General features: G+C 39.9%; 2 protein-coding genes across 2 annotated transcripts in view; one reads left to right on the top strand and one right to left on the bottom strand.

The window, feature by feature from the left end:
- Positions 1 to 769, bottom strand: part of LOC126175859 (uncharacterized) — a 616100-nt gene extending 615331 nt beyond the window's left edge. Inside the window, exon 1 of the mRNA XM_049922883.1 lies at positions 537 to 769. Coding sequence (XP_049778840.1) covers positions 537 to 599 — 63 coding nt within the window. The 5' untranslated portion in view covers positions 600 to 769. The remainder of the gene's footprint in view (positions 1 to 536) is intronic.
- A 117-nt stretch (positions 770 to 886) lies between these two features.
- The window catches only part of LOC126175880 (ribosome maturation protein SBDS), a 57993-nt gene continuing 31713 nt past the window's right edge, over positions 887 to 27166 (top strand). Inside the window, exons 1-2 of the mRNA XM_049922925.1 lie at positions 887 to 1202; positions 8609 to 8829. Of these exons, the coding sequence (XP_049778882.1) occupies positions 1072 to 1202; positions 8609 to 8829 (352 nt within the window). The 5' untranslated portion in view covers positions 887 to 1071. The remainder of the gene's footprint in view (positions 1203 to 8608; positions 8830 to 27166) is intronic.

Consider the following 27166-nt stretch of genomic DNA (forward strand, 5'->3'; position numbering starts at 1 on the left):
TCGTAATGTTCAATAAAATTTATTTCTTTGAACGCAGAAAGTAAACATACATTAAATGAGGAGCAAATACGATTGGTGACTTTTAGCACACGATTCATATTTCCAGCCAAATACCAGCGACGGCGCTGAGCGTTAACTAGCCTAGGCTATATTTTATGAATCACAAAATAACTTCACGAAATGTAAAATGATAAATTTTTCGTTTCTATAAATTTCTGCTGTTTTTCAGTACTCTTTCGTTGGTACTCATATTCTTAGCAAATATATCCACAAGTAACCAAATAATGGGATGAAAATTCATTGCTATGTTCCATTACTGAATCACCTAAAATATGCTACCTATAAGAGATCATATAGTAATTAATATTATCTAGAAAATAAATACTTCCATACGTTTTGAAGAAGGTCTACCAATTTGTTATGCATACATTACTATCATGAGGCAGATGTTGACGAAGTTGATAAACGTGCGCCATATCAATTATTATTAGTCGAGGACACAGCCTACATACAAGAAAATTTTAAATTAAACTTACCGAAGTGGGTGTTGAGCTACAACTGTTGGCGCTTGGAGACCTCTGCACAGTAACAAGAGCCATAACACTTTTACTCACAACACACGCCAATTTTAATGTCTGTTTCACTTTCCTCTTAGGTTGTAACGCACGTTTTCCACTTCAGCCACACATATTTTCAGATAAATTTCAAACACACACAACACCCGTGAAGCCATTTTCATTTTCTTGTACAAAATCGACGGGCGACAGATGTCTTTGCGCATGTATGTTGTTTCTATGGGAATTTTGTGTGTCTGTCAGGTTGTTTCCAAAGTCGATGTGTTGTAGATAGTTATGTGACGGTTGACAATGAAATTGGTACAGTAACTTACTGGGTGCAAAAACTTAGCTACAGTAAGGAAAGTTACTGAACATTACTTTTTTCGAACTTATAACTAAATTTCTCATATACTCAGCGAAAACAAAAGACATCCGACGATGTCGACAGGTGACTAGTGTGTTCAGGCGTGTGTTTTGTTGATAGTGTGTCAGACGGTGTAAAACGTTGTTCGCTATGTCGAAGATATTTACTCCAACGAACCAGATTCGTCTTACAAATGTGGCGGTAGTACGTATGAAAAAAGGAGGGAAACGATTTGAAATTGCATGCTACAGAAATAAGGTTGTGTCTTGGAGGGACAATATGTGAGTAAACGATGTTTTAAGGTTATGATTGGTGTTTAACTAAGTGACATACTTTTAGGAAGAAATGTACCGAAATCTATACTGTACACTTAAATATTTCTCCGTATCCCAGGGAGGTGTTTTTAGTTTGTATATGCATATATATTAAATGATGATCAAATCCGGAATACAGTTTGCATTGCACAACATTGCGTATGTGGTGTACAAGCGCATGTTTTATATTCAGTCAGCTCTTTCAGTGTGAAGCGTTATCGTCTTTATAGCTGAAACGTAAATACGTTTAAAAACAAGTTAAACCACATGAGATCCTAGACCGCTCAATATAACTTACTACCACCTGACTGCGGTATTTTGTTGTAGGCCTAATAAAATCATCTAAGTTGTCTGAATCCAAACAGTTTTTATTTTGGGTTTGCCAGTTGTATATTGTGTTTCTTCCTGTTGCTCAGAATGTCATCATATTGTTGCAACTTGATTTTATTCCACTTCGCTTTTGCACTAAAACATGGAGCACAAAGTACTTGACACTTTATACTTGATGTTGTTTATATTTATCTTCAGGCATTTTTTTTTTTTTTTTTTTTTGTTCACTGAAACAAAACACTTGGATTTTGTGTTTGCCAATAATTTGAGTAAATAGGCTGCATTATGCATCTCTCGTACCCCTTAATGGCTTGGAAGATCCTTATGCCATCAAAGAAAATACTACTCTTAAAATCAACATGCACTCTTGTTCTGGAAACAAGAAACCACAGTTTCAAGTGAGAAAATGGTTTTATGTAACTTAATAGTTGATCAGGTTGTGAAAACATGCTATTTGCTATTTTAAGTGAAAATGTATTGTATATATCCTTATTCCATCAAAAAGTTTCTAAACTGAAATAGATGGATCATCATAACAGGCTATGTTGGGTACAAGGAAGATGTACTACCAGCAAATGTTGAAGACAGACAGTTTGAAATCACTATTTCCTTATTAAACGGAGGCAGCTTGGAGGCTCCTCGGCCTTTCTTATGGGTGTAGGCAAGAACAGAAAGGAGAGGATAATGTAAATAAAAACTTGAGTCACATGATTTTTTTTAAAATTATTATTAATACAAATGTGGTGAATGTTTTGTTATAGGCAGCTGCCAAGTTGAAACTGTGATTTTTTGCCAAAGGTAATGCAGGAGTACGCGAAAGAACTTGCCCCCCTTCTAACAGCCATGTACCGCAAGTCTCTAGAGGAACGGAAGGTTCCAAATGATTGGAAAAGAGCACAGGTAGTCCCAGTCTTCAAGAAGGGTCGTCGAGCAGATGCGCAAAACTATAGACCTATATCTCTGACGTCGATCTGTTGTAGAATTTTAGAACATGTTTTTTGCTCGAATATCATGTCGTTTTTGGAAACTCAGAATCTACTATGTAGGAATCAACATGGACTCCGGAAACAGCGATCGTGTGAGACCCAACTCACTTTATTTGTTCATGAGACCCAGAAAATATTAGATACAGGCTCCCAGGTAGATGCTATTTTTCTTGACTTCCGGAAGGCGTTCGATACAGTTCCGCACTGTCGCCTGATAAACAAAGTAAGAGCCTACGGAATATCAGACCAGCTGTGTGGCTGGATTGAAGAGTTTTTAGCAAACAGAACACAGCATGTTGTTATCAACGGAGAGACGTCTACAGACGTTAAAGTAACCTCTGGTGTGCCACAGGGGAGTGTTATAGGACCATTGCTTTTCACAATATATATAAATGACCTAGTTGATAGTGTCGGAAGTTCCATGCGGCTTTTCGCGGATGATGCTGTAGTATACAGAGAAGTTGCAGCATTAGTAAATTGTAGCGAAATGCAGGAAGATCTGCAGCGGATAGGCACTTGGTGCAGGGAGTGGCAACTGACCCTTAACATAGACAAATGTAATGTATTGCGAATACATAGAAAGAAGGATCCTTTATTGTATGATTATATGATAGCGGAACAAACACTGGTAGCAGTTACTTCTGTAAAATATCTGGGAGTATGCGTGCGGAACGATTTGAAGTGGAATGATCATATAAAATTAATTGTTGGTAAGGCGGGTACCAGGCTGAGATTCATTGGGAGAGTCCTTAGAAAATGTAGTCCATCAACAAAGGAGGTGGCTTACAAAACACTCGTTCGACCTATACCTGAGTATTGCTCATCAGTGTGGGATCCATACCAGATCAGGTTGACGGAGGAGATAGAGAAGATTCAAAGAAGAGCGGCGCGTTTCGTCACAGGGTTACTTGGTAACTGTGATAGCATTACGGAGATGTTTAACAAACTCAAGTGGCAGACTCTGCAAGAGAGGCGCTCTGCATCGCGGTGTAGCTTGCTGTCCAGGTTTCGAGAGGGTGCGTTTCTGGATGAGGTATCGAATATATTGCTTCCCCCTACTTATACCTCCCGAGGAGATCACGAATGTAAAATTAGAGAGATTAGAGCGCGCACAGAGGCCTTCAGACAGTCGTTCTTCCCGCGAACCATACGCGACTGGAACAGGAAAGGGAGGTAATGACAGTGGCACGTAAAGTGCCCTCCACCACACACCGTTGGGTGGCTTGCGGAGTATAAATGTAGATGTAGAATGTAAATGTAAGGAGGTCTGCAGTAAGGGAAAAAGTTGTGTTAAATAAGTCGAGATGTTATACAAGCCTTCATAAAAAATGAATATGCTTCTAAAACATGGGTAATGAGAGTTAAAAATAAGGAAAGGAAAAAGTCATCAAAAGGTTGTGCTCCAGACTCTTAAGCTGTATGATGTGACCAACACTTTGGCAGGCACAATATCAAAACTATGCTACAAACAAAACTTGAATTACGATAATGCAAAAGCTCAAGATGAAATAAATAAAGCATTGGGAATACAGTGGGTGCTAAGTGGAGAACAGAACTAGGATTTTGATCTTTCACTCTTTTTCAGAGCAGGATGTTTGTAAATGCGTCACATACACGTAAATTTCTAATGTTACAGAACACTGATGACATACGGTGTAATAGACAAGGGGTCAAGAGGACTGTTCGATAAAAGTTGTTTCTTTGGCCAGAGACGTAATGTTAATGGCTGCTGTCACATCACCTCTCGGTCCATAAACTCACAATTTTGAGAGAGAGAGAAACTGGTTGTGTTGAAACTTTGCTCTGGAGCTTAGCCTGAGATATAGGTTAGGTTGGAAGGTAATAGTTTGGTTGTGACTTGGCAAAGACAATGAATGTTGCACAAAGGCTTAGTTGTTGTAACAGACTGATCTGTAGCTTAAGCCATTTTGAAAAATCAATAGTATCAGGTTGTAGTCGCCGTATTGTATATGGTGTTTGTTGGATATTTTCTGTGTCACTGGTCAAAGCCAACATTTCATATCAAACATTTGACTACATCCGATATAGGGGAGTAATAAGACAGTAATGTGGGGGAGTTGAAGATGACACAATGTTACACAGAATGGAGACAGGGATGGGACCAAGGAAGAGAGATAGGAGTGGAGGGACTGAAGAAAGTTAAAAGAAAGGCTGTACCACACAGTGGAAAGTGTGATGGTTGTGGTGGTGGCGGTGGTGGTGCAAATCGAGAGATAGAGAAATGGACCAAGCAATTAATTTTCATACCTGAGGCAGGATGGGAGAGATGCCTTATGTTCAGGTGATATATTGTGGATGTGCAGTGTATACCTTGACACACTGTTGGAGCTTAGTGGCTTCGAAATAGAGCAGTAAATTCAGCTGTTTGGAATAATAGTAAGATGAGCAATGAAAAGTCGTAATAAATAGCACAAAAGCTGCGGAAATTAGGAAGTTTTAAATCCAGTGAAAAATAAAAATGGAAGAGAATCCACGTGATTTACCAGATTGCTGTGTGAACTCAAATTAAATGATTAAAGGAGTAAAGGTAACAATTCATCAAACACTAATTCCAGCAGAATGAGATTTTCACTCTGCAGCGGAGTGTGCACTGATATGAAACTTCTCGGCAGATTAAAGCAGTGTGCCGGACCGAGACTCGAACTCGGGACTTTTGCCTTTCGCGGGCAAGTGCTCTGCCAACTGAGCTACCCAAGCACGACTCACGCCCCGTCCTCGCAGCTTTACTTCTGCCAGTACCTCGTCTCCTACCTTCCAAACTTTACAGAAGCTCTTCTGCGAAACTTACAGAACCAGCACTCCTGAAAGAAAGGAAATTGCGGAGACGTGGCTTAGCCACAGCCGTCTTCTTGGTCTTTTCACAAGGAGGGAGAAGGAAAGTCATTACAGACGGAGCACAAGCTAGGATTGTGCCAAGGAGAGAGAAGGAAATCGGCCATGCCGTTTCAAAGGAACCGTCCCAGCATTTGCCTGGAATGATGTAGGGAAATCATGGAAAACCTAAATCTGGGTCACCAGATGTGGGTTGTAACTGTCGTCCTCTCAGATGCGAGTCCTGTGTGTTAACCACTGCACCTTCTTTCTCGCTGTCTTTTCATGAAATACATGTAAGAGGGAAAGTATATTGGTTGTGTCTTGTAGAAATGCATGCCTCGAAAGTTTAACAGTGGACCATATTGTGGTGCAGATTGCCTCTCATGCAGTGTCTGCCATTTAGTTGACTGTGCATCTCCATGACACTTTTGCATTACTAAATGAACTTGTAACCATACATGTTGTGAAAATTTACAATCCTTTGAAGCGTGTACTAAGTTACTTTTACGTTGGATGACTTCTCTCAGTTCAGAAGGACATGTAGTATTCTGTTAGCTAGAAACTCTTCAACCCATAACACATTTAGTCTGATGTTCGATACAGTTGTATTTTGTTCATTAGATGGCAGTATGAAACTGTATCAAATGCACACACAAGGTGAGGAATGCAGCATCTGCCTGGGCGCAGGTATCTAATGCTTGTTGGGTCTTGTGGACAAATAGGGGGAGCTGGGTTTTACACAGTCATTTTCAGAACACTTGTTGATTCCTACAGAGAAGACTTTTGTCTTCGGAAATATCATAATTTGCGAGCATAAAACATGTTCCAGTATTCTACGGTAGACTGATGTCAGAGATATAGACCTATATTTTGTGTGTCTGTTCAATGGCCTTTCTTGGAAATGGGAAGACTTATTCTTTATTCCAAACATTGGGAATGCTTTGCCGCTCTGGAGACCTACAGTACACTGCTGCTAGAAGAGAGGCAAGATCTTTCATGTACTGTTGAATGATTTCAGTTGCTTTTCTATCTGCTGATCACTTCTTTTGATATTTATCATTTTGCATTCATGTGACACCTTAAAAGAGGACTGTGTGATCCTCCTCTGTGAAACAGTTTTGGAAAAAGACATTTAGTATGTACAACCCTCTTGAACTTTGTCCATTGATTTTCAATGTTGTCAATGCTGGATATGAAATTTTTTTGTTGTCAAGCCAGATAATTTGAAATCTCTTTCTTTTTGCTCTTGCCAAACAAAAAGATCTTTCTACCTTTCATTGTATTTTTGTTCACAGCCATATTCAGTAATTCTGTAATGGCCTTATGGTCACTGATTCCCTGTCCTACGCTAACTGAGTCAAAAAGTTCAGGTCTGTTTGTCAACAGCAGGTCTAGGATTTGATATACACTAGTCAAGTGCTCTGATTAACTGCTCGAGGCAGTTTTTTGTATAAGGCATTTGGAACAACTTCACAACATTTTCTGTCCCTACTGCCTGCCTGAGTCTCCTAGTCTATAGCTGGTAAACTGAAATCTCCACCTAAAACTACAACTTTACCCAGAAATTTGTGTGAAATATTCTCCCAATTTTTCCCTTAAATGTTCTGCCACTACTGCTGCTCAGGCAGTAAGTCCATAAAAGCATCTGATGACCATATTCGATCCACCTTTAAAACATATCTACACTCATATTATTTTGCATTTTGAATCTCTATTAATCTTACTAGATATTGTTGTAGGTTTTATTGCTATAAACATGTTTCTGCTACCAGTGTTCATTCAATCTTTGTGATATCCATTTCTATCAGAGTTTAGAATTTCTCTGTTATCGACATTGGTTTCTGGAAACTAGTTCTGGGACCCTTCCATAGATGGCCCTGCAGTTAACTAAAACAATATTAACATTTTGCTTCTTCGATCTGCTGTGATGAACGCTATACTGTCTGAACTCAGGACACATCTTATTGGGCCTTTGGAGCGGTTTCTCTACCCTAAAAAGCCCACGAGTGTACGCTACGCGTAACTCTGCTACTCAGATAGTCTAGTGCACACTTGATCTGTTTCTCCATCTGATAGCGGACATTGAGAAATCTGCATCCAAGATTTTCACATAATCATGCAATCCTCTGATTTAAGCACTCCACCCAAGACCACAATTGGTTCTGGGAACAACACTACAAAATGATCTCTGCTTCCCTGCAATGAATGAGGCTAGCTGCCTCCACGAAATCAGCTAGCCACCTATAGAAACAAAATGTGGCCTCTGACCCTGGGCGACTTGTGCCATTCATGCTGAAATGAGCCGTCATTTGCGCTGCGTACACCCATTGCACTCAGTTGCTGTTGGCAGAGCCTTGTTCACATGTATGGCAAGGCACCCAGCAAGCAAGCTGAGTAGGCATTGGCCTTCTTTCTGTCTAATATTGGAGCTCCCAATAACAAGCAATCCTATCCTCTGTGCTTGTGCAGACCACTAAGAAAGATTGGCCACAGACCTAACAGGCAAGGCATCATGTGCTGATCCAGATGTATTTTGAGTGGTGGGCAACACCACAAACCGTTCTTGAGACGTAAGAAGGCAGCCATGCAATTGGTAGCCACTTTCACCTTCTGTCCAGAGATTCGTGACGACAGCATAGTTTGCCAATCACCATCAGGTAATGCCGATTGGATGGAACATGCAAATCGAATCGCTTGGATGAATCATGCAAATCGGAAGGTGCAATTGCATCAGGGATCCCAGGTGGTGCTATAGACTCCAGAGATGCCAAAATATTCGTCTTAGGTGCACCAACACCTCCACAGCCCAGGGCAACAGTCTGAAGCATGTTGAGTATGGCCAATGCAGCGTCCAACTGTTTATGAACGGTGACCAGTTCCCCCCGTGCATGCGGGCGCGCGCGCGCGCGCGCGCGCGCGCGCCCACACACACACACACACACACACACACACACACACAAACAAACAAACAGGTGCAGTTCCTATCCATCTTTAATTTTTACTTAGGTCACAAGTAATGTAACACTAACTTGAGAAGTTCCTGGATGCAATCTAAGTTCAACTCATGCACTAAAATTTATGCAGAACTTAGAGTAATTTAGCAAACACTAATCTATACAGTAAAACAAGTAGATACAATTCAATTCTTCATAGAATTACATCAGAAATAGAATCTAAACTAATTTATTGTGTATTAAACAAATGTTCTCTCTTTCCTTACAGAGAAAAGGACATAGATGAAGTGTTGCAAACCCACACTGTATTTACAAATGTTTCAAAGGGACAGGTTGCCAAAAAAGATGATTTGATAAAAGCTTTTGGGAAAGAAGATCAGACGGAAATTTGCAAAGAAATTTTGGCCAAAGGTGAACTCCAAGTTTCAGACAAAGAAAGGCATTCTCAACTTGAATCTCTCTTCAAAGACATAGCAACAACAGTAGCAGGTAAACAGTTTCCATATTATTAATCAAATCCAAGTTTCCTTCCTATCAGTAAGGTTCAGTTATTAGAGATATCATCATCTTCTGTAAGCAAGAAAACCAAAATAACATTGTGTGTCACAGCTGGAAAATGGGTTGTATATCAAAGTAGTTTAAATGTTCATACTCCATTATGGTTATTGTATTGTTTTTGAAGATTTTGCCTCCCAGGTGCTGAATCATTCTGTCTTGTATTTTACATAATTTTTAAATGATTAATTTTGGGAAAGCAGTTCTTAACAATTGTTACATGTACAAAACCAGTTAAACATCTGCTTTTCAAATCAGGAGTTTCTTAATCTAATGTGTCAAAGCAAATGAGATCAGTCAAGGATCTTAATAGACAGAGACTACATTGAAAAGATAAAGACTGAAGAGAGAAAACTGGCAATACAACTGAATGAATACAGTAGCAGTAGAAACAAATGAAATAAGTAGCAAACAGTGCAGGACAATGGGAAATAGCTGTTGCAAAATATGGAAGAAATGAAAAGGTAAATAGTTTTTCACCGAGGAAAGAGATAAAAACAGATGAGTGCAAAATGAACAGAATGTAGGCAGTGAGGGAGGGGATTAACACACTTAGATACTGTGTAAGTGGTGGAAGTACGCATATGCAATGAAAAGAAGGTGGGAGGGAGGGCAGGTCCTCTTCTTGTCATGAAAATTTATAAATACTGTACTAGAAGAATTGGCTTACTCTGTTTATCACTCAGCCTTAGCGTGCCACAGAAAGGAGTGAAGTATAAAATTATGTGACCATTTACCCAGTTATGTCAATAAACCAGCCCACCACCTCACTCGTCACATAGTGTTAGTTACAATTCAACACATGGAAAAAGAGAACTTAAGAATGTAAAAGTCAGTCTTATAAATTGTTAGTATGTTGCATTATTTTTCACTGAGAAATTGTATTATAATTAAAAAGTGAATTGTTCCACATCATAGAAGGAGAATGGGATTGAAATCCATGGATGGTGCAAATAGATGAAAAATTTTTCTTCTCGGTCAGCCACAACTCTACAAGACCATTCAGAAAAATAAACTGCAGGACAGTTGCATAATCCACAGTCTTTTATTGTGTACACAGCTGGTTTTGTAACACTTAAAAGTTCCATGATTTAGCGTAAAAAAAATAAAATCAATTAATCATCTGAGGTCATACTCACTCCATGCTGTCATGGAACCAAGGGTTCCATGGCAAAAGAGTAAAAGGGACGAAAATTCCATAATAATCGTTCCTCCGTGCTACACGACCAGGAGCATAAATAGGAAAGTGATTTTATTTCTAAGACCAGATGATGGAATTTTAAGTGTTCTGAACCAGTTCCATACACAAGGAAAAAAAATATTGATTAAGCAACTGTCCTGCGGTTTCTTCATTTTTCAAAATGAAGATGCAAATAACAAGGTGCAAGTGCTATGAGAAATAATCCAAATTGCCTGTGTGTTGAAAGAGGCACCAAGGAACAGGTGCTGAGGAGGAGGCATAGTGATAAGAAGTGTGTTACTGACATAAACACACTTGTTCATTAGTCAGTAGCAGAGTCTGAGATAGATGTCATTATGCTAACATTGAAGCTTGAATCGTGGTTATCACCAGATATGAGGTTATTTCGTCATTGTTTCTTGCAGTGGTGAAACAGTTCTTACCAATCAAATTACTGCTATAGGAAATTGTAGCAAAATGCATAGGATAGATTTTACGGTAGGCCAAAGAATGTGGTCCTTCGAATAAGAATTTATATTGTTGGGTGGGATTAGGCGAAGAATGATCACAATATGAAATTTTAAAGGGTATGGGAAGCCATCTCAGGAGGTTTAATGACAATAGTTCTCAAGGTGGGTCTCATTTCAGAGCATGAATTAAAAAAAAAAGGTCATTGTGCTAGTTGGTTGTTATATAGTGAGCCAGGACAGCATTGTTATGCACAGTACTTGTTTGCTTTTTTAGATCGTACAGTATTTTTAATGGTAGATGAAATACTACAGAAGGTATCTCCATGGATTAATAAAGCAAAGCAAAACATTCATCAATCAGAAGGTTGATTTGAACAACACAGTGCTTTATTAGGATTTATGATATTGGAGATGGCATGTCCTTGTTTCTGATGTGAGAACTAAAGCTTAACATGCAAGCCAAACCAAGAGGCATCTTGATTTTTCATAAACTGTTGCTGGAGTTACGTTTTGTTAAGTATTCTAAGATAAATGGAGACTAAAACTTTCAACATTTTGAACCTATATGTTGAAATTTTAACTGTGTAGTCATCAAGCTACTCTTTCATTAGCTATTGAGATAAAGGTGTTACGAGCAATTCTATTTATAGAGAAGGTTAGCATATACACATTGCTTTTACCACAGATGCTAAGATGGTGAGGTTGGAAGGTTTCATGTGGAAATGATGGGAAACTGTCATTTAGAGCTGACTATCAGTGAGCTGGAAGGCATCTTTGTGAGTAGTTCCATCAATAGAATTACCACCCTGAACTCGCCTTTGGGAGGACAACGGTTCAAACCTGCAACCGGCCATCCTGATTTAGGTTTTCCGTGATTTTCTTAAATCGCTTGAAGCAAATGCTGGGATGTTTTCTTCGAAATGGCACGACCAACTTCCTTCGCTAATCTTACGGGATCCTTCATCTCGCCATTTGTCCCCTCCCTCAAATCAACCAACCAAGCAACCATCAGTAGAAAAGCAGATACATCTTATGTATTTGGTAAAAAACTAATATTTTTAATGCTGATATCAGTGTAGCAGAGGAAGCTAAGAAATAAACATACAGTGCAAAGAAGAGCTCAATTCATAGCACTCTTAAGTACTCCCAACAGCAGCTTCAGTGAAATATTTCCAAACTCTCCATATCACCATGGGCTGGAACAACTTGACCACATTCTCTGACTGAGGATTGCGTGCCTTTCTTGAGGCCCTCCCCGATATCAGCCCTGCCTCTGCCAAACTGTTGATTTGTTGCCCATCTAACCCATGAAACACCTTTGTCTCTCTCTTTATGCTTCTGCTATGTCCAGAACCCTGGCTCATGGGCCATGACAATGATAAGGAAGACCAGTCCTGTCCCATGTACCCATTTGAAACTTTGTATTCCTGTCAACCTTGTATTCCTATCATGTAATGTTGATATCCCACCTCATTTGTGATATGCTTATGTGAGAAAACAGCCATTTTTATACCAACTTCTGCAGAGTGCTTTATTTCTGCATAATAAATAACTGTCCGCCCAAAATATGGCCATCACCAAATTGTGGCAAAAAGCAATGTTCAGGGACTGTTAAGTACTGACATAGTATTCTGAATACTGGTAGCATTTGACACTTTTAACTGTCTCAGTTGTGTTCCAATCTAACGAGCCTATCTTTCCTGTTCCATTCCTTGTGAATATGAGGGCAGGAACTCCATCAAAGCTAAATGTGTTACTTTTCACAAGGCATGACTGATGAAGGCTTTTTGATTCGCAAATTAAAATTTACTGCCTTCAAACAACTCATAAGAATCAAGAGCAACGATTTCAAAAGGGGAAATGTAATGGGGGGGGGGGGGGGGGGGGTAGTGGGAAGCAGAAAAATAATAGAAAGCCTACTGGAAGAAAAAATGCCTAAGCTAAGAGAACAGTTGTAGTTGGCTGTGTAACTAATTGTGAAATTGAATAGCAACTCTTAGTGCACATGCAAGAATAAGGAGAATATTTTTTGCTCCATCATTGAAAATTTGTGTTTCTTATATTTTTGACATAGTCCCATTTTTGTTCACGGCACATTTATCATTGTTTTATTAAGGAAATGATGTGACATTACTGTATTAAAGTTGGCCTAGATGATTGAAACATGTCTGACAAGAAAACTTTTGAAACCTGTATAAACAGAAATATACTGCATCTCATAATGAGCACCAACATGCCAAAATCAAACTTTAATTGGTATCAAGTCCTTTCTGGTTGCCAGGCTAACAAATTTTTTCTCTGTGCATGTATGTACAAATGGCCCCAGTGTATTGTAAAGAGAACCGTGTTGTTTCAGATATAACTAACTATTTTCTTTGAAAAATACTGGTGTATCCATGCAAGCTTAGCAGCACAACATTAAAGCAGCTATTTGATGGAACTGAGTAAGCAGTAGCCTTTTTTCAAAGTAGCGGTTTTCTTGCTAACTTATTGAGTTATATGTAGTTGGTATAAACACAAATGATACACTCCTAGAAATGGAAAAAAGAACACATTGACACCGGTGTGTCAGACCCACCATACTTGCTACGGACACTGCGAGAGGGCTGTACAAGCAATGATCACACGCACGGCACAGCGGACACACCAGGAACCGCGGTGTTGGCCGTCGAATGACGCTAGCTGCGCAGTATTTGTGCACCGCCGCCGTCAGTGTCAGCCAGTTTGCCGTGGCATACGGAGCTCCATCGCAGTCTTTAACACTGGTAGCATGCCGCGACAGTGTGGACGTGAACCGTATGTGCAGTTGACGGACTTTGAGCGAGGGCGTATAGTGGGCATGCGGGAGGCCGGGTGGACGTACCGCCGAATTGCTCAACACGTGGGGCGTGAGGTCTCCACAGTACATCGATGTTGTCGCCAGTGGTCGGCGGAAGCTGCACGTGCCCGTCGACCTGGGACCAGACCGTAGCGACGCACGGATGCACGCCAAGACCGTAGGATCCTACGCAGTGCCGTAGGGGACCGCACCGCCACTTCCCAGCAAATTAGGGACACTGTTGCTCCTGGGGTATCGGCGAGGACCATTCGCAACCGTCTCCATGAAGCTGGGCTACGGTCCCGCACACCGTTAGGCCGTCTTCCGCTCACGCCCCAACATCATGCAGCCCGCCTCCAGTGGTGTCGTGACAGGCGTGAATGGAGGGACGAATGGAGACGTGTCGTCTTCAGCGATGAGAGTCGCTTCTGCCTTGGTGCCAATGATGGTCGTATGCGTGTTTGGCGCCGTGCAGGTGAGCGCCACAATCAGGACTGCATACGACTGAGGCACACAGGGCCAACACCCGGCATCATGGTGTGGGGAGCGATCTCCTACACTGGCCGTACACCACTGGTGATCGTCGAGGGGACACTGAATAGTGCACGGTACATCCAAACCGTCATCGAACCCATCGTTCTACCATTCCTAGACAGGCAAGGGAACTTGCTGTTCCCAACAGGACAATGCACGTCCGCATGTATCCCGTGCCACCCAACGTGCTCTAGAAGGTGTAAGTCAACTACCCTGGCCAGCAAGATCTCCGGATCTGTCCCCCATTGAGCATGTTTGGGACTGGATGAAGCGTCGTCTCACGCGGTCTGCACGTCCAGCACGAACACTGGTCCAACTGAGGCGCCAGGTGGAAATGGCATGGCAAGCCGTTCCACAGGACTACATCCAGCATCTCTACGATCGTCTCCATGGGAGAATAGCAGCTTGCATTGCTGCAAAAGGTGGATATACACTGTACTAGTGCCGACATTGTGCATGCTCTGTTGCCTGTGTCTATGTGCCTGTGGTTCTGTCAGTGTGATCATGTGATGTATCTGACCCCAGGAATGTGTCAATAAAGTTTCCGCTTCCTGGGACAATGAATTCACGGTGTTCTTATTTCAATTTCCAGGAGTGTATTAAGATGAACGACGATACAATTTAAGTCGATAAGTATCTGCACTTTCATTCTAACGATTATTAGGTTGGCAGCATGGTTTAATATGCTCACCAGCTGCTAGATGACAGGGTTTCCCTCACTTGTGCCAGGTTTCAGCATTCTCAAACAAGTTTGCTTTTTGCTCTTATGCACCTTTTGTATTATCTGTGTGAAGAACTCAGTGAAGAGCACAGGCATAATCATGTGATAACCTGTCATGCTAAACCATCATGCTAATGGAGGCAAAATGTTTTTGAAATAAATTGTCACTGGAGATGAAGCACTGGTTCATCAATTTTCATCAGGGACCAATATTATGAGAGAACACATTTGAAATAAATCATTACTGGAGATGATGCACTGGCTCACAAGTTTGAACCAGGGACCAAAATTATGGAGAGCATGGACTGGAGACACCACACAAAAAGAAATTCAGGAGTCAGCCCTTTGCAAGAAAAGTTATGCTGACAGTTTTTTTGGAATGCATGATGGCCAATTTTGGAACACTAACTGGAAAAGTGGTACATAGTAAACATTACAGTGATAAGTCTTTGCAATGAGTTATAACCTACAATTTGGAACAAATGTCAATGTACATTTTGGAATGGCATTCTTCGTTTACATGATTACACACATCCGCATATTTCTGCTCACATTGCTGAAACTCTTCAGAATAAACATTTTGAGGTGTCGGAGTATCCTTCATATGATCTTGATCTTGGCCCATCAGATTTGCATTTGTCTGGTCTACTTAAAGATAGGTTAAGAGGTCACAGAAATATGGAGGAAGTGGTGTGTATGTGACTTTTTACTCAGTTGAAAAATTTTTTTCCCTAAAGGTATTGAGAATATTGTACTATGATGGACCAAGCGAATTGAAAAGCAGGATCACTACATCAAAAAAATAATAATGTAAATTTTTAGCTGTTCTTGTAACAAATGAGGTTGTAGAGATACTTTGATTTAATCTTGTAGTTTTTCTGTGTGTATCCATCTTCAGACAGATCATGGATGCCGGCTGCTACTGTAAAAAAGAGCAAGAACTTTAGATACAGCAAAGGATTTATTCATAATCCTAGTTTATTGTTAATGCAATGTACAGCTTAAGATTTGCATACCTTTTCTTGTTCTGGATTTCCAAAAGTTTCCTTTTTTGGTGACAGTTACAGGACATGATGCATAAACAAATGAAGAAATGGAGGATAATTGAAAAGGTTACCAATAGACTTTGTGTTTGTAAAGAGGTTACAAAATAAAACAATGGAAACAGGTTGGAATAACAACAGTATAAGGGGCCTGTTGAGTTGCAGACAAACACAATGAAAAGAGCTTTACATATGCAGCTATGTGTAACGGTCTTTTCGTTGTGCCTGTCCTATTCCGTGTATTGTTGGTAACAAAATAGAGCATTTTCGACCCTTGCTCCTAATGTTATCCAAAGTCAGCCCATAACTCTGATTGCAAGGAAGTGTGTGAACTGTGACTATATTGAATATTGTGCAGAGTGAGTAATTTATTGCAATTGCAGCATTGACAGAATACACAATTGTGAACAATAATAGTATTAACTGTGAGCATGTAGTTGTGGACTGTCTATGTTACTGTTGATGACTGTATCTTACATTTCGGTTAATCAAGGTAGGTGTTCAGTTCCATGCTGAGAAATGCATTCAGACTGAAGCCAATATCAGGTGCATTTAACTTTGGTAGAAATTTATCAGTATTAGTGAAAACATTACTTTGTGTGAACTGCTTGAAATTTGTGAGGTAGAAGTACTGAACATTTTGGATTAAACATTGTCTGTAAGTTGGGTCAAAAGAGGTCTACCTGCATGGCCAACACATTAACCTGAATGAAGAAACTTCCTAGAATAACACAAAAGAGGCAAATATGTCCTGGGCAGAATTAGGGATGTAAAAGATGCGAACTAGTTTTTCAACTAATCTGGCAGCTTCAATGACAAAAAAATCAAAACATCTTGAAATATTTGTGTTTTTTTACTTTTTTATGTTAGTACCCATGACATATAATATTATGCATCATATCAAGTAAATGGACATGATACTTGATGTCATGTCATATAACACAACACATGCCATCATGTCAACCAACATAGCATTTGTTATGTCTTGCAATAAGACACAACATGTCATTAAGACTTAGGATGCATGCACCCCCATTCTTGGATACTTCTTATTGAGAGACATCCCATTCTCAACCACCACATTAATTTGTGTCTGTTTTTACACCACTCACCATACATGTAACATGGGGTGTGTCTGGTAGAGAAATGATCCCTTCGGGGAAAAAACCAACCCCCACTTCCACTCAGAAATTAAAAAAGAAAAAAATATTTCAGTATTCCCCAAGGAAAAATCCACCCCCAGAAATTTTATCCCTCCAGAAAAACATTTTTAGCAATTATTTGTATGCTCTTCAGCCATATGACGGCTGGGTTTTGGTCACAGGATCAGGGACTTTAGCCTGTAAATTGCAAGATGTCGGTATGCCAATACTTTGCAGCTAAAAGAGCTCACTACACTGGGGAAGCAGGTTTAACTCGTAAAAAAGTGCAAATATGTGAAGGTGTTTTTATTTAAGTGTCTTTGAAGTTACCAGATACGTTGAAAAGCTAGTTTACATCTGTCACATCTCTAACTCTGCGCAGGACATATTTGCCTTTTTTGTGCTATGATAGGAGCATTTTTCATTCTGGTTCCCAACTAATAATTATGACATTAGACTCCCATAACTAGGCAACTGATGTAGATTTTTGTTGACTCAGGCGGCATTTGATGTGGTATAGGTTTTTTTTATTGTCTTTCAAACAATGTTAGTTATATTATGCCAATGGATAAAGCTTTCACAAAATAACATAACCACCATTAATTATGCTATTTGTCTACCCTCTTACAAAATTTGAACCGATTCGCAAAAGTCTGAATGTGGGAGTAGTGCACATAAAACACATTTTTTGCACATAAAATCCAAATGAAGTTAGATTTTTAAATGCAAGTTTTCAATTTTATCATAAGAATGCATTTCTTTATGTATTTATTTGACTCCCTTTAAACTATTTCTGCACATTCAGTTCATGTAAGAACATATTTTATGTGCTAAACCATCATATCTCGACAAGAGACGAAGATTATTGGATAGAAAAATTTCATTTTGATTTTATCTGTTTATCTACCTTCATGCGAAGTTTGAACCAGTTCATACAAGTTTAAAGTACAGAAGTGGCACGGTTCAAAAACTGGCCCAAAAACATGTTTTTTGGATGTTTTTGCGCATAAATCCAAAGGGTGCACATACAAATGGTGCTGTTAGCTGAGCATTAATTTCGACCCATTTAAAATCTTTCGTAAACGGAATTAATCGATTCGCGCAATTTGCCTGGGCACCAGGTCTGGTTTGTCATTCAAACTTTGCTTAATATACTGTAGCATAGCTATAGTAAGATAGGTGTTTGAATACCTATACAAATGGTCTGGGGTAAACCAAATGCTTTTCAACCCATGTTTCTAGTTCAGATAGGAACTGAGCACCAGGATTCCCCCAAATCGTTATTCTGCATGCAGCTTTTTCATACATGCGTAATGATAAGCCACAAAAGAAGTAATTGAGAACACTTATTGTGTAGTGTAAGAAATCTAAGGGGACAATGCTTTAGTAGCAAGAATAGTTGCACCATCAGACACGCTTTCATCACTTATTTGATTGAATGGGCCAAATATTCATTTAGTGGTGCAATTTGCCCCTCTTTATTACCATGTTCTGTAGCTCTCATGCAGAAGGAGAGTCCTTGAGAATGTTAAATAATTCATGATTTATATGGTATCAGTGGGAAAATTCAGTTGACCAAATAGTTAAAACTGCAGAAAAACAGAGTAGTACATACCTCAAGACTTGGGGTTTGTAGTACTACCTAAAGAATAAGTTAAAATAGATTATGTTAGTCCTATCTTTGGGAACTGCAGGCCTACATTCTTTCATCTGGGAGAAAATAACTGGTTGGGAAATGGGGCAGGTCATGTAGATTGTTAGTTGAGAGGAACCCAACTGTTGTGTGTAGCAGCTGCAGTTTGTTTTCAAACTTTTGCATAATATTTACCAGCCACACTTATAATAAATAAGTTATACAGGGTGTAAAAAGAACTATGTATACAAGATTGTAGTGGGTTAACATCCTTGTGGTCTTTAGTCTGGAGACAGATTGGATGCAGCTCTAGTCTACCCTGTGCAAGCCTCTTCACATCTGAGTAACTATTGCAATTTTTTGTGCTTAGAACTAACTTTCTATATTCATGACTAGGTCTCCCTTTGCAGTTTTAATCCCCATATCCCCATGTCCTTCCAGTGCCAAACTTACAGTTTCTTGATGTCTCAGAATTTGTCCTATTGGCCAATTTCTTCTTTTAGTCAAGTTGTGTCATAAATTTCTTTTTCCCTCTTTTAGTACCTGCTCGTTAGTTATGTGAGCTACCAATCTGATCTTCAACATTTTAATAGCTTTTATTCTCCTCTCATCTGAACTGCTTATTGTCATCTTATATTCAGGATTCTTATGTACAACCACATTTTAATAGCTTTTATTCTCCTCTCGTCTGAACTGCATATTGTTTGTGTTCCACTTTGATACGGCACTATGCTCCAGGTTATTTTTGATATTACCAACTCCGTAATTTTACAGAAATGTCTTCCTTGATACAGCTAGTCTGTATTTTATATCCCTTCTACATAGGCCATTGTCAGTTATTTTGTTGCCCAAGTAGCAAACCCCATCTTCTAGTTTCAGTGTCTTATTTCCTAACATAATTCCCGCAGCTCCACTTGATTTAATTTGACTGCATTCCATTACCCTTGTTTTACTTTTGTTGATGCGCAACTGATAACGTCTTGTCAAGACACTATCCATTCTGTTTAACTGCTCTTCCCAGCCGTTTGTCGTCTCTGACATAATTACAGTGCCACCAGGAAAGCTCAGTTCCTATTAATTCCCCCTGAACTACTTCTTTCCTTTCATGTACTTCTGCTCTCAAAACTTTAATCAGGTTACTGTACAAGCCTGTATACAACCTTTCATTCCCTGTGTTTTATCCTTTAGTATTTCAGATAGTGTGTTCGAGCCAACATTGTGAAAAGCTTACTCTGAGCTCCCAAGTTTGATAAATGTAGGTTCACCTTTAGTTAACCTATTAGCTAAGAGAAGATTGTCAGTTGTGCATTAAGTGTTCCTCCATTTCTCGGAAACCCAAACAGATCTTCCCCGAAGTTAGCTTCTACTAGCTTTTCCATTCTTCTGTGAATAATTTGTTTCAGTATTTTGCAACCATGACTTAGAAAACTCATAATTTGTAGTATTCACACCTGCCAGCACTTACTTTCTTTGGAATGGGGATTGTTACATTCTTCGTGATAATTTTTTTTCAGCAGGACATCCACAACTGTTATATGTAATGTTCATGCTAAAACCATGTGCAACAGTTGTAAAATTATTTATTGACTGAAGTCTTCACAAAACGAAGTTTCAGGGACTTGGCCCTATCTCCAGGTTTATCTGTAAATAGTATTATGAAGTGTCCTTGTCAAAAGCAACTTTATATTATAAAAAGGATTACTATCATGTAGAGGAGACAATGAGTCACAGACAGGACAACGGAAAGACTGCTATACAGTTAAGCTTTTGGCCAAAAGATTTTCCTCCAGACAGCAGATAAAACTCAGCAAAGAAGTAAGGCAATGTGTTAGAGAATAGTAACAAAGGAAAACAGCACTAGGTTGTGGGATGGAAGAAAAGCCGCTAGGGAGAATCAAACAGTGGAAAGTGCAGGATGGAATAACAACAATTTTATGAAAAGTAACAATATAATGAAAAAGGTAGTTGCTACTAACCATGGAGCGGAGATGCTGAGTTACAGAAAGGCACAACAAACACAAAATGACCACAGTCTCTGGCAGCTGGAGCTCGAGTCTGGATCCAGCTGCCTGAGACCGTGGTTGTGTGTGTGTGTGTGTGTGTGTGTGTGTGTGTGTGTGTGTGTGTGTGTGTGTGTGTTTTGCATTTATTTTTGACAAAGGACTTGTTGGTGGAAAGCTAACTTTCTGACAGTTTTTTGTGTTGCGGCTTTCTGCGGTTCAGCATCTATGTTATATTGGTGAGTAGCAACTATTCTGTTCCTTTATTGTTACAGTCCATCTTTTCATTGTTCAGTTTTATGTAAATGTTGGATTGCTATCCACCGTACAGGGGAGATGATGAGTTGCACATAGTTGCAGTTGCAGTTAAAAGACTGCTGCACATTTAAGCTTTTTTATTATTCTGCCCTGGGCTTTCCATTTTTGAAAGCATAACATATGCCTTATGTGGCTCGGATTAAGTACCCAAATGTACCCATGCTTTTGTTGCTTTTTGTACAGGCACATTTGGTTATTTAATCTGATGAGGCAGGTATGATGATGTTCTACTATTTATAGATACAGTGAAACATTGGGCTGCGTCCCTGGAACCTGGTAGTGTAAAGACTTCAGTCAACAAATAATTTTACAACTACAGCAGCTGATTCCATCATGAACATTCTTCTTGATGTCCGATGGTATTTTGCCTGTCTTTTATATCTTGCACACCAGATGGAACAGTTTTTTCATGGCAAACTCTCCCAAGTATCTCAATAATTCTTAGGGACTGTCATCTAATTTAGTGGCCAAATTTTCAATTAGGTCATTCAGTGCTCTGTCAAATTCTTCTCACAGTATCATAGCTCTCATTCCGTCTTCATCTAGTTCCTTTTTCTTTTCTAAAATCTTGTCTTAAAGTTCATTTGCCTCGTATAGCCTTCTGTATATTCCTTCCCTTTGCTTAGTACTGGCTTACCATCTGAGCTCTGATATTCACGCAGTTACATCTCTTTTCTGCAAAGATTTCAATCTCATCATCATATGTACAGCTAGTTGACATATAAACTAGTATTGCTGTGCTGGATGTAAGCTTCGTGTCTATCTCGCGGTGATAATGTTCCTAGTATCTTATGCGATTCCTATTTTCTTATTCATTATTAGACCTACTTATGCATTAACCCTTGCAGTACCAAGGAGGGATTACTTTATGCCCACCTTTTGAAATTATTGAAATCTTGTCAGGTACTACATTTTTTAAAATTTTGTAAAAAATATTTATTGTCTTGAATGAAGTCTTCTTCCAGATTCTGTGATTGTTTTACGTTTTTCGTTTAAGCTTAATTGAAAATTTAAGTTTAAGGGAGGTGGTCATAAAGTGTCCCCCCACAGGTAGTAGATGCGACTTCCCACAAAGGTCATCTTACTCCACAAATAATAGCATTATGTGACCTTAGAACATGTGGACATTATATTTCTCTGGGTTGACAGCAACAATGGTCTCAACAATGCTTCATTTCTCTTTGTTTCTTTATTGTTTCATGTTCAGTGGCACTTAGCCTAGTGTTAGATACAACTGTGATTTGAAATGTATCGACAATCACTCCTGCAGAGAAATATCACAAGATTTTGGAAAAACTACAGATTCTCAAATTTAATTTGATGAAACTGATGACGTATTGAGTGAACCTGAAGAGGACTGTGTTGTGCACGAGGATTTGGACAGTGATAGAGTACCTACAAACACTGAAGATGAACTCTGGGCACTGAAAACTGATGATGACGCAGCTTGCGAGGTTAGTGACAAGTCTATTACAAGCACTGGAAAAATTTATAGCTCCAAACCTCCTCACATTAGAAGATGAGTAGCACAAAACATGGTGACAGTAAGAGAAGGCACAAGAGACGTAAGTAAATTAGGAACAATAAGAGAATCGTTTGAAAAACTTTTGTCTCCAGAAATTGTCAACAACATAATAAAGGATACCAATGAAGAGGCATTGAGGCTGAAAATACCCAAGACAGACAGACTTGAATTCATGGCATATATAGGGCTACTTATTATTATGGGGAAGGAAAATGACGGTAAGTCATCTGTTACAGATTTGTGGTCCTACACTTCAGGAAGGCTTGTTTATACTGCTATCATGAGCCAAACCAGATTCCAACAGCTTACTAAAATAGTAAGATTTGATGACAGAGAGTCGTGAAGTGATGGCGGGAAACGTGATAAGACCTCGGACTACAGCTCATGATACCATATATTGAAGAAAAGGCTACAAATATTGCAGGACTGCCAAAGCCTGTAGTTTCAGGTATGGAAGGTATTCTCAGACAGAAAATCAAGAAGAACTTCAGTGCAAAGGAAGCTCGTGGAGGTAAAAGTAGATGTCATTTGTGTGTTAGTGAACGGTGTTACAAATCAGAAAAGTACAACAAAGTGAACAAAACAACAATAATCTGCAACAATTGTAAGAGATACACATGTTGTAAACACAGCAAAAAAAAAAAAAAACTGTTGTATGTTCCAAGTGGGAAGTAGATTCCAAAGAAAGTGGTGAATAATTTTTCTCGCAAAACTATGTTTTGGCCATTAAGGAGACGACGACTGTGTGGCGGTCCTCCATGCGAGCCAACCGCAGGGACTCAGTCGTCCTTTGTCGGCTCCGCATTGGCCACTCCCGGCTAACACACAGTTATTTACTGCGCCGGGAGGACCCTCCTGTATGTCGCTGCGGGGCGGCTTTGACGGTGGCCCACATTCTGTTGGCCTGCCCCCTTTTAGCTGTGGTCAGGCAGACATTTGCGCTGCCTGATACGCTCCCTGCCATTTTATCTGATGACCCTGTTATGGCTGCCTTAGTTTTACGTTTTATTAGGGCAGGGAGTTTTTATTCTTTCATCTGAGTGTTTCTGTTTTATTTTATTTTTTGTGTTGATTCTGGCCTTTGGCCTATGATTTTAAACTGATCTTTTAATGTGTTTCTAAGTGGTTGGCTTTTCCTTTTTTATTTCTATGGTCGGCCCACCACTGTCACACTCTGTGTGGTTTTAGTTCGTTTTGTCTTGTCCTTGTCTCCGTTTCTCTTGTTCTGTATCGTCTGTGATCTATTCTGTTCCTCGTTTTTATTCTCTGTGGGTGTTCTTTGTATTTGGAAAAAGGGCCTGATGACCGTAGCATTCTGGTCCCTTTCATCCCCCAAACCAACCAACCAACCAAAACTATGTTTTGTACCTAAGTGTGCAAAGTACACCCCCCCCTCCCCCCCCCCCCCAGTAACACACGTTACTGAAAATGGCTTGGTACTGCGAGAGTTAATCCTATTTGATTTTTTGTTTATAACTGGGTACTCACCTGGCGAGAAACAATGTTCTTCCTGCCATCGCACTTCTCCAGTTCCCACTATTACTTCCACTTACCATCTTCCTTTTGAAATTCCCTTACCTACCTACCTACCTACCATATTAACTAACATTCCACATTCCAGTATATAAGATGGCAGTTTTGTTTTTCCTGATGACCACACCCTCCTGAGTAGTTCCTACCTGAAGATCAAAATGGGGGACTATTACACCTACTGAATATTTTATTGAAGAGGATGCCATCATCATTTATGCATTGCCTTGGGAAAAATAACAGCTGTAGTTTGTCCTTGCTTCCAACTGTTCACAATACCAGCACCAAAGTTACATTGACTAACATTATAGGGCCAGATCTTTCTTTCATCCAGACCATTACCCCTGCAACTTGTGAAAAGCCTGCTGCCCCTCTCTAGGAACATGTTTGTCTTGCACCTGCAATAGGGCTATCTGTATCTTCGAAGAACTCTAGCCACCCTGCCTCATCAGGGCCCATGGTTCATGGGTGTGTGTAGAGATGATACAAAGAAATATTTCGGTTTAAGTGATAAATATATCCTAGGTGAACCATGAAGCTTTTGATGCTAGTGATGTTTAGAGAGGGTGTTCAGAGAGCTGCAAGATAAATGTTCTTTTAGATATGTTGCTGAAAATGTTGTCCCTTTATATTAATGCATGTTTGGCATCTGTATCTGTAAGACAGAGATTTAGGAACCAGGTTTTAAATTGTAAGACATTTCCAGGGGCAGATGTGGACTCTGACCACAATCTATTGATTATGACCTGTAGATTAAAACTGAAGAAACTGCAAAAAGGTGGGAATTTAAGGAGATGGGACCTGGATAAACTGAAAGAACCAGAGGTTGTACAGAGTTTCAGGGAGAGCATAAGGCAACAATTGACAGGAATGGGGGAAAGAAATACAGTAGAAGAAGAATGGGTAGCTTTGAGGGATGAAGTAGTGAAGGCAGCAGAGGATCAAGTAGGTAAAAAGACGAGGGCTAGTAGAAATCCTTGGGTAACAGAAGAAATATTGAATTTAATTGATGAAAGGAGAAAATACAAAAATGCAGTAAATGAAGCAGGCAAAAAGGAATACAAACGTCTCAAAAATGAGATCGACAGGAAGTGCAAAATGGCTAAGCAGGGATGGCTAGAGGACAAATGTAAGGATGTAGAGGCTTATCTCACTAGGGGTAAGATAGATACTGCCTACAGGAAAATTAAGGAGACCTTTGGAGATAAGAGAACCACTTGTATGAACATCAAGAGCTCAGATGGAAACCCAGTTCTAAGCAAAGAAGGGAAAGCAGAAAGGTGGAAGGGGTATATAGAGGGTCTATACAAGGGCGATATACTTGAGGACAATATTATGGAAATGGAAGAGGAGGTAGATGAAGATGAAATGGGAGATACGATACTGCGTGAAGAGTTTGACAGAGCACTGAAAGACCTGAGTCGAAACAAGGTCCCCGGAGTAGACAACATTCCATTGGAACTACTGACTGCCTTGGGAGAGCCAGTCCTGACAAAACTCTACCATTTGGTGAGCAAGATGTATGAAACAGGCGAAATACCCTCAGACTTCAAGAAGAACATAATAATTCCAATCCCAAAGAAAGCAGGTGTTGACAGATGTGAAAATTACCGAACAATCAGTTTAATAAGCCACAGCTGCAAAATACTAACACGAATTCTTTACAGACGAATGGAGAAACTAGTAGAAGCCGACCTCGGGGAAGATCAGTTTGGATTGCGTAGAAATACTGGAACACGTGAGGCAATACTGACCTTACGACTTATCTTAGAAGAAAGATTAAGGAAAGGCAAACCTACGTTTCTAGCATTTGTAGACTTAGAGAAAGCTTTTGACAATGTTGACTGGAATACTCTCTTTCAAATTCTAAAGGTGGCAGGGGTAAAATACAGGGAGCGAAAGGCTATTTACAATTTGTACAGAAAGCAGATGGCAGTTATAAGAGTCGAGGGGCATGAAAGGGAAGCAGTGGTTGGGAAGGGAGTAAGACAGGGTTGTAGCCTCTCCCCGATGTTATTCAATCTGTATATTGAGCAAGCAGTAAAAGAAAAATTTGGAGTAGGTATTAAAATCCATGGAGAAGAAATAAAAACTTTGGGGTTCGCCGATGACATTGTAATTCTGTCAGAGATAGCAAAGGACTTGGAAGAGCAGTTGAACGGAATGGATGGTGTCTTGAAGGGAGGATATAAGATGAACATCAACAAAAGCAAAACTAGGATAATGGAATGTAGTCGAATTAAGTTGGGTGATGTTGAGGGTATTAGATTAGGAAATGAGACACTTAAAGTAGTAAAGGAGTTTTGCTATTTGGGGAGCAAAATAACTGATGATGGTCGAAGTAGAGAGGATATAAAATGTAGACTGGCAATGGCAAGGAAAGCGTTTCTGAAGAAGAGAAATTTGTTAACATCGAGTATAGATTTAAGTGTCAGGAAGTCATTTCTGAAAGTATTTGTATGGAGTGTAGCCATGTATGGAAGTGAAACATGGACGGTAAATAGTTCGGACAAGAAGAGAATAGAAGCTTTCGAAATGTGGTGCTACAGAAGAATGCTGAAGATTAGATGGGTCACATAACTAATGAGGAAGTATTGAATAGGATTGGGGAGAAGAGAAGTTTGTGGCACAACTTGACCAGAAGAAGGGATCAGTTGGTAGGACATGTTCTGAGGCATCAAGGGATCACCAATTTAGTATTGGAGGGCAGCGTGGAGGGTAAAAATAGTAGGGGGAGACCAAGAGATGAATACACTAAGCAGATTCAGAAGGATGTAGGTTGCAGTAAGTACTGGGAGATGAAGAAGCTTGCACAGGATAGAGTAGCATGGAGAGCTGCATCAAACCAGTCTCAGGACTGAAGACCACAACAACAAAAACAACAACCTAATGATTAACATGCTCAAAATAACCTGGTGTTTCACAAACAATGGCTACAGCTTTAGCTGAACGGGTAACTATCTCTCCTGCGCAATGTGTGTCAGTGTCCCACAAACAAACGCTCCATCCCTCCCCCCCTCCCCCCAAAGAATAATAATAATAATAATAATAATAATAATCCCCGTGGAGGCCCGGGAAAAGAATAGGCCTCCGGTATGTTCTGCCAGTCGTAAAAGGCGACGAAAAGAACAAACCCACTAATAGGGCTAACCCCCCTTTTAGTGTGATTACTTGGTTCAGGACAGAACTAAAGAAGCCTCGGACAAGTGCCGTCATGGTCGGGGACGACGCTTGAACCCTATGCCCGCCCACAATGGTAACGACACTGCTAGCCAACTGGAAAATGATTTAAATCCAAGTAGAGGTGTTTTGCAAGATATGCTTCCTGCAACCACCCTAGAAGGAAAACAAAGACAG

The sequence above is a fragment of the Schistocerca cancellata genome, chromosome 1 (genome assembly GCF_023864275.1).
Source record: "Schistocerca cancellata isolate TAMUIC-IGC-003103 chromosome 1, iqSchCanc2.1, whole genome shotgun sequence".
Taxonomy (NCBI): Eukaryota; Metazoa; Arthropoda; class Insecta; order Orthoptera; family Acrididae; genus Schistocerca; species Schistocerca cancellata.